General features: G+C 44.0%; 1 protein-coding gene across 1 annotated transcript in view; it reads left to right on the top strand.

The window, feature by feature from the left end:
• Window positions 1-1,411: 1,411 nt before the first annotated feature.
• POF1B (POF1B actin binding protein) overlaps window positions 1,412-12,787 on the top strand; it is a 50,520-nt gene continuing 39,144 nt past the window's right edge. Inside the window, exons 1-2 of the mRNA XM_038748039.1 lie at window positions 1,412-1,473; window positions 5,657-5,737. Of these exons, the coding sequence (XP_038603967.1) occupies window positions 1,417-1,473; window positions 5,657-5,737 (138 nt within the window). The 5' untranslated portion in view covers window positions 1,412-1,416. The remainder of the gene's footprint in view (window positions 1,474-5,656; window positions 5,738-12,787) is intronic.

Consider the following 12,787-nt stretch of genomic DNA (forward strand, 5'->3'; position numbering starts at 1 on the left):
ACACAGTAAGCGCTCAATAAATACAATTGAAAGAATGCAAAGCACTGCTCTAAGCACTGGCGAGGTTACAAGGTGATCAGGTTGTCCCATGGGGAGCTCATAGTCTTAATCCCCATTTTACAGATGAGGCAACTGAGGCCCAGAGAAGTGAAGTGACTTGCCCAAAGTCACAGAGCTGACAAGAAGCAGCGTGGCTCAGTGGAAAGAGCCCGGGCTTTGGAGTCAGAGGTCAGGGGTTCAAATCCCGGCTCTGCCAACTGTGTGACTTTGGGCAAGTCACTTAACTTCTCTGGGCCTCATCTGTAAAATGGGGATTAAAACAGTGAGCCCCCCGTGGGACAACCTGATCACCTTGTAACATCCCCAGCGCTTAGAACAGTGCTTTGCACATAGTAAGCACTTAATAAATGCCATTATTATTATTATTAATTGGCAGTATTATTATTATTAATTCCACGCTGCTTCGCTTGGTGAGAGCTTAATGAATGCCACAAACATAATAGCATCCCGGTGTTATAAGTGGTCCCATCACTTAACTTCTCTGGGCCTCATCGGTAAAATGGGGATTAAAACAGTGAGCCCCCCGTGGGACAACCTGATCACCTTGCAACCTCCCCACGGCTTAGAACAGTGTTTTCCACATAGTAAGCACTTAATAAATGCCATTATTATTATTATTATTAATTGGCATTATTATTATTATTATTAATTCCACGCTGCTTCGCTTGGTGAGAGCTTAATGAATGCCACAATCATAATAGCATCCTGGTGTTATAAGTGGTCCCATCACTTAACTTCTCTGGGCCTCATCTGTAAAATGGGGATTAAAACAGTGAGCCCCCCGTGGGACAACCTGATCACCTTGTAACCTCCCCAGCGCTTAGAACAGTGCTTTGCACATAGTAAGCACTTAATAAATGCCATTAGTATTATTATTAATTGGCATTATTATTAATTCCACGCTGCTTCGCTTGGTGAGAGCTTAATGAATGCCACAAACATAATAGCATCCCGGTGTTATAAGTGGTCCCATCACTTAACTTCTCTGGGCCTCATCTGTAAAATGGGGATTAAAACAGTGAGCCCCCCGTGGGACAACCTGATCACCTTGTAACCTCCCCAGGGCTTAGAACAGTGCTTTGCACATAGTAAGCACTTAATAAATGCCATTATTATTATTATTATTAATTGGCATTGTTATTATAATTAATTCCACGCTGCTTCGCTTGGTGAGAGCTTAATGAATGCCACAAACATAATAGCATCCCGGTGTTATAAGTGGTCCCATCCCACAGCAGCTGGGCCCGCGGCCAGAGTTAATGGGCAAGTCTGCTCTGAGGGAGCTCCCAGCTGCTTTCTAGAAATAGTTGTTGACGTGGTTTTTTGTGTCTCCCACAGGAAGTACAGTCTCCAACGATGCAAGTGGCCACCTGCACCCCAGCCAATCTTCACATTACACACAACACTGAGCAGGTAAGAGAAGCTCTGACCCGTGTTTTCCGCTCTTCTGGCCCTTGACTGGAAAGTCCACTGTTGGGTAGGGGCCGTCTCCATATGTTGCCAACTTGTACTTCTCAAGCGCTTAGTACAGTGCTCTGCACACAGTTAGCGCTTAATAGATACAATTGATGATGATGATTGGACAAAGGGAACACAAAAGCCTCTCCATTCCCAGGGTTTTTTTGTTAATAATAATAATAATAATTGGCATTTGTTAAGCACTTACTATGTGCAAAGCACTGTTCTAAGCACTGGGGAGGATACAGGGTAATCAGGTTGTCCCACGTGGGGCTCACAGTCTTAATCCCCATTTTACAGATGAGGTAACTGAGGCCAGAGAAGTTAAGTGACTTGCCCAAGATCATACAGCAGACATGTGGCGGAGTCGGGATTCGAACCCATGACTTCTGACTCCAAAGCCCGTGCTCTTTCCACTGAGCCACGCTGCTTCCCACAATTGTTAAGCCACAATACCTTCCCAAAAGCCTCCCTGCTAGTCTGGGGAGAGCCTGGGTCCGACTTCACTCTCTTGTATCTCCCACAGGGTTTGGAACGTAGTAAGTGTGGAACAAATGTCACCATTATTATTATTATCATTATTATAACAGTGCTTTGCACATAGTAAGTCTTTTAGACTGTGAGCCCACTGTTGGGTAGGGACTGTCTCTATATGTTGCCAACTTGTACTTCCCAAGCGCTTAGTACAGTGCTCTGCACACAGTAAGCGCTCAATAAATACGATTGATTGATTGATTGATTTCTCTGCTGTGTGACTTGGGCCAAGTCACTTCACTTCTCTGGGTCTCAGTTCCCTCATCTGTAAAATGGGGATGAAGACTGTGAGCCTTATGTGGGACAGGGGCTGTGTCCAACCTGATTAGCTTGTATCTACCTCAGCTCTTAGAATAATAATAATAATAATGTCATTTGTTAAGCGCTTACTATGTGCAAAGCACTGTTCTAAGCACTGGAGAACAGTGCCTAGGAACCTAGTAAGAGCTTAACAAGCATCATTATTGTTATTGTTATCATTACAAATTTATTTATTTATTTATTTCACTTGTATATATCTATTTATTTTATTTTGTTAGTATGTTTGGTTTTGTTCTGTCTCCCCCTTTTAGATTGTGAACCCACTGTTGGGTAGGGACTGTCTCTAGATGTTGCCAACTTGTACTTCCCAAGTGCTTAGTACAGTGCTCTGCACACAGTAAGTGCTCAATAAATACGATTGATTGATTGATTACTACTATTACTGTTATCACTACCAACTGACCCATTAACGGCCGGCCCAGCCCAGTATTTTTCTGGGCTGTGGCTAATTGGCAAGGCTACCAAAAGGTTTGTTTCGCAGCAGAACAGCTGAAGTTCCTAATGACAGGTAATGGATTCCAAGTGCTTGCCACATGTTCCCGAAACCCCCCTTCCCCTCCCAAGCAAGAGCTGCTTGGGGGGTGAGGGAGGATGGGTAGGTGGGCTATGGAGAGCAGCTGGAGATCAATCAATCAATCAGTTGTATTTATTGAGCACTTACTGTGTGCAGAGCACTGTACTAAGCGCTTGGGAAGTACAAGTTGGCAACATATAGAGATGGTACCTACCCAACAGTGGGCTCACAGTCGAGAAGGGGGAGATCTGGTGGCCTTGTGGGTTGAAGGTGGCGGTTGGAGCCCGGCGGGGAGGGGTTTGGCCACTGCCATGAGAGGGAAGGCATTATTGCATAAATCCAAACCAGCCGAAGACACAAAGTTCAGAGTCCAACAAGTCCGGCAGGAGGAGGGCCACGGGGACTCCCTGGACTTTCATCATCATCAATCGTATTTACTGAGCGCTTACTATGTGCAGAGCACTGTACTAAGCACTTGGGAAGTACAAATTGGCAACATATAGAGACAGTCCCTACCCAACAGTGGGCTCACAGTCTAAAAGGGGGAGACAGAGAACAAAACCAAACATACTAACAAAATAAAATAAATAGAATAGATATGTACAAGTAGAATAAATAATTAGAGTAATAAATATGTACAAACATATACATATATACAGGTGCTGTGGGGAAGGGAAGGAGGTAAGATGGGGGGATGGAGAAGGGGACGAGGGGGAGAGGAAGGAAGGGGCTCAGTCTGGGAAGGCCTCCTGGAGGAGGTGAGCTCTCAGCAGGGCCTTGAAGGGAAGCTTCATGACACTTGGAGGCCCGGAGTGAGACCCTGGACAGTGGCAGAGCCTCGGTGGGCAGACGAACACGTCCTATCCGCTGAACCCCCAGGAGCCCTTTTTTAAATTGTATTTGCTAAGCGCTTACTATGTGCCTGGCACTGCACTAAGCACTGGGGTAGAGATGAGATAATCAGGTTGGATACAGTCCCTGCCCCACGAGTTTTATATATATATATATATATATATATATAATATAATCTATACCTGTATATATGTATGTATGTTTGTACATATTTATTACTCTATTTATTTATTTATTTTACTTGTACATATCTATTCTATTTATTTTATTTTGTTAGTATGTTTGGTTTTGTTCTCTGTCTCCCCCTTTTAGACTGTGAGCCCAATATTGGGTAGGGGCTGTCTCTAGATGTTGCCAATTTGTACTTCCCAAGCGCTTAGTACAGTGCTCTGCACATAGTAAGTGCTCAATAAATACGATTGATGATGATATATATATAATGGCATTTGTAAAGTTCTTACTTTGTGGCAGACACTATATTAAGTGTTGGGAGAGAATAATGGTGTTTGTAAAGTTCTTACTTTGTGGCAGACACTATATTAAGTGTTGGGAGAGATACATAAGCACTGGGATAGATAAGACTGTGAGCCCCACGTGGGACAACCTTTTTCATTCATTTATTCAATCGTATTGAGCGCTTACTGTGTGCAGAGCACTGTACTAAGCGCTTGGGAAGTACAAGTTGGCAACATATAGAGACTGGCCCTACCCAATAGTGGGCTCACAATCTAGAATGGGGGCATCTTATCACCTTGTATCCCCCCAGCACTTAGAACGGTGTTTTATCGAGAGGCAGCGTGGCTCAGTGGAAAGAGCCCGGACTTGGGAGTCAGAGGTCATGGGTTCGAATCCCAGCTCCGCCACATGTCTGCTGTGTGACCTTGGGCAAGTCACTTCACTTCTCCGAACCTCAGTGACCTCATCTGTAAAATGGGGATTAAAACTGAGAGCCCCCCATGGGACAACCTGATCACCTTGTAACCTCCCCAGCGCTTAGAACAGCGCTTTGCACATAGTAAGTGCTTAACAAATACCATCATTATTATTATTATTCTAATCCCGGCTCCGCCACTTGTCACCTGTGTGACTTTGGGCAAGTCACTTCACTTCTCTGTGCCTCAGTGACCTCATCTGTAAAGTGAGGATTAAGACTGTGAGCCCCCACCGTGGGACAACCTGGGCACTTTGTAACCCCCCCAGCACTTAGAAAAGTGCCTTCCACATAGTAAGCACTAAACAAATACCATTATCATTAATAAATACATTTGAATGAATGAACACAGTCTGTGTTTAACGATTACCACAATTATTGTTATTCAAGAGAGTAAGGTTGGACTAGGAGAAACCATCATCATCATAAATCGTATTTATTGAGCGCTTACTGTGTGCAGAGCACTGTACTAAGCGCTTGGGAAGTACAAATTGGCAACATATAGAGACAGTCCCTACCCAACAGTGGGCTCACAGTCTAAAAGGGGGCGACAGAACAAAACCAAACATACTAACAAAATAAAATAAATAGAATAGGTATGTACAAGTAAAATAAATAGAGTAATAAATATGTACAAACATATATACGTATATACAGGTGCTGTGGGGAAGGGAAGGAGGTAAGATGGGGGGGATGGAGAGGGGGACGAGGGGGAGAGGAAGGAAGGGGCTCAGTCTGGGAAGGCCTCCAAATGCAAAAACAAATGTCATTATCATCAATAAATACGTTTGAATGAATGAAATGAATGAACACAGTCTGTGTTTAACGATTACCACAATTATTGTGATTCAAGAGAGTACAGTTGGACCAGGAGAAACCAGGCCCAAGTCTCTCCAAAGCCCTCTTCCACGGCCCCCGATCCCCCAGGGCCTTCATACCTTGCCTATCGCAGTCGCCCTTGAGCCTCAGTTTCCCTCTCTCCTCAGGAGCTCCACTCCCCCTCGGTGAGGGTGACCAACTACCCCCAGACCACCATCAGGAGATACGTCGTGCAGAACCCGGACCAGGTGAGACGGGCTCGGACGGTGGATGGGTGGGTGGACCGGAGAAGTGGATAGAGCCCGGGCCTGGGAAGCAGAAGGTCATGGGGCCTAATCCCGGCTCTGCCGCCCGTCTGCGGTGCGACCTTGGGGAATTCACTTCATTCAATCATATTTATTGAGCGCTTACTGTGTGCAGAGCACTGTACTAAGCACTTGGGAAGTACAAGTTGGTAACATATCGAGATGTTCCCTACCTAACAGCAGGCTCACAGTCTAGAAGGGGGAGACAGACAACAAAAGAAAACATGTGGGCCCATCTGCGGTGCGACCTTGGGGAAGTCACTTCATTCAATCGTATTTATCGAGCGCTTACTGTGTGCAGAGCACTGTACTAAGTGCTTGGGAAGTACAAGTTGGTAACATATAGAGACAGTCCCTACCTAACAGCGGGCTCACAGTCTAGAAGGGGGAGACAGACAACGAAAGAAAACATGCGGACAGGTATCAAGTCGTCAGAACAAATAGAATTAAAGCTAAATGCACACCTGTAACAAAATAAATAGAATAGTAAATACGTGCAAATAAAATGAATAATAATAATAATGATGATGGTATTTGTTAAGCGCTTACTATGTGCAACGCATTGTTCTAAGCGCTGGGGATGTTACAAGATGATCAGGTTGTCCCACGTGGGGCTCACAGTTTTAATCCCCATTTTTTGCAGATGAGGTAACTGAGGCCCAGAGAAGTTAAGTGACTTGCCCAAAGTCACACAGCTGACAGTTGGCGGAGCTGGGATTTGAACTCATGACCCCTGACTCCAAAGCCCGTGCTCTTCCCAATAGAGTAATAAATCTGTACAAACATATATACAGGTGCTTCTCTGGGCCTCAGTTACCTCATCTGGGAAATGAGGATTGAGACAGTGAGCACCTCAGTGCTTCATACAGTGCCCGGCACGCAGTAAGTGCTTAACAAATACCACAATTATTATTTTATTATCACTTTTCTGAGCCACAGTTTCTCCATCCATAAAATGGGAGAGCGCTGTCTGTCTCTCCTGCTTTGAGGCAAAATGAGGTAACTGCCGGGAGAGTGTTGTGGGGAATACACCGTTGATCAGCGGTGTTTATTGAGGTCACTTAGCTCAGTGCCTCCATCTCCTCTATCTCACCACTGACCCCTGTTCCGCCTGTTTCTGCCCCCATCCTGCAGCTCCCTCCCCCTCCATATAATCATAATAATAATAATAATCTTGATGGTATTTAAGCGCTTACTATGTGCCAAGCACTTTTCTAAGCGCTTGGGGAGATACAAGGTTATCAGGTTGTTCCAGGTGGGGCTCACAATCTTCATCCCCATTTGACAGATGAGGTAACTGAGGCACAGAGAAGCAAAATGACTTGCCCAAGCTCACAGAGCTAAGTGGTGGAGCTGGGATTCGAACCCAGAACCTCCGACTCCCAAGCCCGGGCTCTTCCCACTAAGCCACGCTGCTTCTCTATGGGAAGCGGCATAGCTTAGCGGATAGAGCCCGGACTGGGAGTTAGAAGGACCTGGATTTTAATCCTGGCTCTGCCACTTGTCTGCGGTGTGACCTTGGGTGAGTCACTTCTAGACTGTGAGCCCGTTGTGTGCCTCGATTGTCTCTATTTGTTGCTGTAGTGTACTTTCCAAGTGCTTAGTACAGTGCTCGGCACACAGCAATCGCTCAGTAAATATGATTGAATGAATGAATGAACTTCTCTGGGTCTCAGTCACCTCATCTGGAAAATGGGGATTAAGACTGTGGGACATGGACTGTGTTTGATTAGTTTGTATCTACCCCAACACTTAATGCAGTGTCTAGCACATAGCACTTAGCAAATGCCATAAACATATATATATATATATACACACACACACACACACACGTATACGTAAAACAGACCACCACTCTCCCCACCTTCAAAGCCTCATTAAGGTCACATCTCCTCCAAGAGGCCTTCCCCAGATTAAGTCCTCTTTTAATAATAATAATATTAATAATAATGGCATTTATTAAGCGCTTACTATGTGCAAAGCACTGTTCTAAGCACTGCAGAGGTTACAGTGTGGTCGGGCTGTCCCACGGGGGGCTCACAGTCTCAATCCCCATTTTCCAGATGAGGTAACTGAGGCCCAGAGAAGTGAAGTGACTTGCCCAAAGTCACACAGCTAACAATTGGTGGATCTGGGATTTGAACCCATGACCTCTGACTCCAAAGCCCGGTCTCTTTCCACTGAGCCATGCTGTGTGACTTTGGACAAGTCACTTTAATAATAATAATAATAATGTTGGTATTTATTAAGCGCTTACTATGTGCAAAGCACTGTTCTAAGCGCTGGGGAGGTTACAAGGTGATCAAGTTGTCCCACGGGGGGCTCACAGTCTTAATCCCCATTTTACAGATTAGATGACTGAGGCCCAGATAAATTGACTTGCCCAAAGTCACAAAGCTGACAATTGGCGAAGCTGGGATTTGAAGCCATGACCTCTGACTCCAAAGCCCGGGCTCTTTCCACTGAGCCACGCTGCTTCTCTGGGCCTCAGTTATCTCATCCGTAAAATGGGGATTGAGACTCTGAGCTCCACGTGCGACAGGGACTGTGTCTAACCCGATTTGCCTGTATCTACCCCAGCGCTTAGTACAGTGCCTGGCATGTAGCAAGCTCTTAACAAATACCACAATTATTATTATTGCTGTTATTATTATGGCACAACCAGCGAATTGACTATCACCCTGACAGCCAACTCCATGGCCACTTTGGTGCCTTTGACTGGGGCCAAGCTGGGAAAACCCAAAATTTGCTGAGTTTTCTTCAATCTGCACTATTATGGCCTGCTCGCTGTGTAGAGAAGCTGCATGGCTCAGTGGAAAGAGCTTGGGAGTCAGGGGTCATGGGTTCAAATCCTGACTCCGCCACTTGTCAGCTGTGTGACCTTGGGCAAGCCACTTAACTTCTCTGTGCCTGAGTTACCTCATCTAGAAAATGGGGATGAAGACTGGGAGCTCCACGTGGGACAACCTGATCACCTTGTCTCCCCCAGCGCTTAGAACAGTGCTTGGCACATAGTAAGCACTTAACAAATACCATTATTATTATTATTATTATTATTAAAGTGGCCAGGGCTGGCCGTTTCCAAGGAGCAGTGTGGCCTAGCGGAAAGAGCACGGGCCTACGAGTCAGAAGACCTAGGTTCTAAACCGGCTCCATCACTTGCTTCATCATCATCAATTGTATTTATTGAGCGCTTACTGTGTGCAGAGCACTGTACTAAGCGCTTGGGAAGTCCAAGTTGGCAACATCATCATCAATCGTATTTATTGAGCGCAACGTATAGAGACAGTCCCTGCCCAACAGTGGGCTCACAGTCTAGAAGGGGGAGACGGAGAACAAAACCAAACATATTAACAAAATAAAATAAATAGAATAGATATGTACAAGTAAGTAAAATAAATACAGTAATAAATATGTACAAACATACATATATACATATATGTGTATATATATGTGTATATATGTGCATATATATGTATATATACGTGTATATATGTATATATATGTGTATATATGTATATATGTCTATGTGCATATGTATGTATATATATGTATATATATGTATATGTGTATATATGTATATATATGTATATGTGTGTATATATGTATATATATGTATATGTGTGTATATATGTATGTGTGTATATATGCATATGTGTATATGTGTGTATATATGTATATATATGTGTATGTGTGTATATATGTATGTATATGTATGTGTGTGTGTGTGTGTGTGTGTATATATATATATATATATATATATATATATATATATATACATAGGCAAGTCACCTAGCTTCTCTGTCCCTCAGTTACCTCATCCGTAAAACTGGAATTCAATACCTGTTCTCCTTCATACTCGGATTGTGAGCCCTGGGCGGAACCAGGGACTGTGTCAGACCTGATTATCTTGTATCTTCCCCTGGGCTTAGAACAGGGTTCGACACGGAGTAGGCGCTTAATGAATACCACGATTATAATAATAATAATAATGATGGGATTTGTTAAGCGCTTACTGTGTGCAAAGCACTGTTCTAAGCGCTGGGGAGATTACAAGGAGATCAGGTTGTCCCCCGGGGGGCTCACAGTCCTCATCCCCATTTACAGATGATGGAACTGATTATTATTATTATTATTATTATAAATATATGTTGCCAACTTGTACTTCCCAAGCGCTTAGTACAGTGCTCTGTACACAGTAAGCGCTCAATCAATCAATCAATCGTATTTACTGAGCGCTTACTGTGTGCAGAGCACTGTACTAAGCGCTTGGGAAGTACAAGTCGGCAACACATAGAGACAGTCCCTACCCAACAAATACGATTGAATGAATGAATGAATGATTATTATTATTCCATAGCATTTATTAAGCGCTTACTGTGTGCCAGGCACTGTTCATTCATTCATTCAATCAATCGTATTTATTGAGCACTTACTGTGTGCAGAGCACTGCACTAAGCGCTTGGGAAGTCCAAGCTGGCAACATACAGAGACAGTCCCTACCCAACAATGGGCTCACAGTCTAGAAGTTCTTAGCACTAAGACCGTGGCTCAGGGGAGAGAGCCCAAGCTTGGGAGTCAGTGGTCGTGGGTTCAAATCCCACCTCCACCACTTGTTAGTTGTGTGACCTTGGGCAAGTCATTTCACTTTTCTGTGCCTCAGTTCCCTCACCTGTACAATGGGGATTAAGACTGTGAGCCCCACGTGGGACAACCTGATCACCTTGTATCCTCCCCAGCGCTTAGAACAGTGCTTTGCACATAGTAAGCGCTTTACAAATGCCATCATTATTATTATGATTATCATTACTACTGTGGGTGGAGTCCTGTGCACGTTCCCCTGTCTTCCCCTCTTTTAGACTGTGAGCCCACTGTTGGGTAGGGACTGTCTCTATATGTTGCCAACTTGTAATCAATCAATCAATCAATCGTATTTATTGAGCGCGTACTGTGTGCAGAGCACTGTACTAAGCGCTTGGGAAGTCCAAGTTGGCAACATACAGAGACGGTCCCTACCCAACAACGGACTCACAGTCTAGAAGGGGGAAACAGACAACAAAACCAAACATATTAACAAAATAAATAGAATAGATATGTACAAGTAGAGTAATAAATATGAATCAATCAATCGTATTTATTGAGCACTTACTGTGTGCAGAGCACTGTACTAAGCGCTTGGGAAGTCCAAGTTGGCAACAGATAGAGACAGTTCCCAAGCGCTTAGTACAGTGCTCTGCACACAGTAAGCGCTCAATAAATACGATTGATTGATTGATTGATTCCCCTCCCTGTTTTTAGACTGTGAGCCCACTGTTGGGTAGGGACCGTCTCTATATGTGGCCAACTTGGACTTCCCAAGCGCTTAGTACAGTGCTCTGCACACAGTAAGCGCTCAATAAATACGATTGATTGATTCCCCTCCCTGTTTTTAGACTGTGAGCCCACTGTTGGGTAGGGACCGTCTCTATATGTGGCCAACTTGGACTTCCCAAGCGCTTAGTACAGTGCTCTGCACACAGTAAGCACTCAATAAATACGATTGATTGATTGATTCCCCTCCCTGTTTTTAGACTGTGAGCCCACTGTTGGGTAGGGACCGTCTCTAGATGTGGCCACCTTGGACTTCCCAAGCGCTTAGTACAGTGCTCTGCACACCGTAAGCGCTCAATAAATACGATTGATTGATTCCAGAAGTGGGCAGGAAGCGAGGCCAAAGCCTCAATTCCCACAGTAGCCCTTTGGAGCACAAACACACACCTCAGTGTTTAATTCGGTTTCTCTGTCCATTGTTGACTGCCACCCTAGTGAAAGGAAGGATTCTTTTCAGAGGTTCATTCCCGAATTTTTACTACCCTAATCATTGAGGTGCTAATGATAGTTCCTCTAATTTACAGGGCTCCTGCTGGGCCAAAACACTTTCACATCAAGCCAGCCAATTGTGCTCCCAACTCCCCTAAGGGTAGGGCGAGGCCGGGCTCATTATCCCCATTTTACAGATAGGGAAGTGGAGGCCCAGGGAAGGTAGTCAGTTGATTCGGACTGGGGCTGCTTTCCCTAGTCATTCAATTCATTCAATTGTAGTTATTGAGCGCTTACTGTGTGCAGAGCACTGTACTAAGCGCTTGGGAAGTACAAGTTGGCAACATAGAGAGACGGTCCCTACCCAAAAGCGGGCTCACTGTCTAGAAGGGGGAGACAGACAACAAGACAAAACATATTAACAGAATAAAATAAATAGAATAAATATGTACAAGTAAAATAAATAGGGTAATAAATACGTACAAACATATAGACATATATACCGGTGCTGTACATGTAATTAAGTGTAAATTAAATGGAACTTTAAATTAAATTAAATTCATTCCTTCATGCAATTGTATTTATTGAGCACTCACTGTGTGCAGAGCACTGGACTAAGCGCTTGGGAAGTACAAGTTGGCAACATATAGAGACGGTCCCTACCCAGCAGTGGGCTCACAGTCTAGAAGGGGGAGACAAACAACAAAACAAAACATATTAACAGAATAAAATAAATAGAATAAATATGTACAAGTAAAATAAATAGAGTAATAAATACGTACAAACATATAGACATATATACAGGTGCTGTACATGTAATTAAATGTAAATTAAATGTAACTTTAAATTAAATGTAATTAAATTAAATTAAATTCAGTGCCCGGGAGGGAGCCGGGATCCCCATCCTTCTTTCATTTATTCAATCTTACAGTAATAATAATGGCATTTATTCATTCACTCATACTTTCAATCATATTTATTGAGCGCTTACTGTGTGCAGAGCACTGTACTAAGCGCTTGGGAAGTACAAGTTCATTCATTCATTCATTCAATCGTATTTACTGGGCGCTTACTGTGTGCAGAGCACTGTACGAAGCGCTTGGGAAGTCCAAGTTGGCAACATCTAGAGACGGTCCCTACCCAACAGTGGGCTCGCAGTCTAGAAGGGGGAGACAGACAACGAAACAAAACATA

Source organism: Tachyglossus aculeatus, chromosome 6, assembly GCF_015852505.1.
Source record: "Tachyglossus aculeatus isolate mTacAcu1 chromosome 6, mTacAcu1.pri, whole genome shotgun sequence".
In the NCBI taxonomy this organism is placed as follows: domain Eukaryota; kingdom Metazoa; phylum Chordata; class Mammalia; order Monotremata; family Tachyglossidae; genus Tachyglossus; species Tachyglossus aculeatus.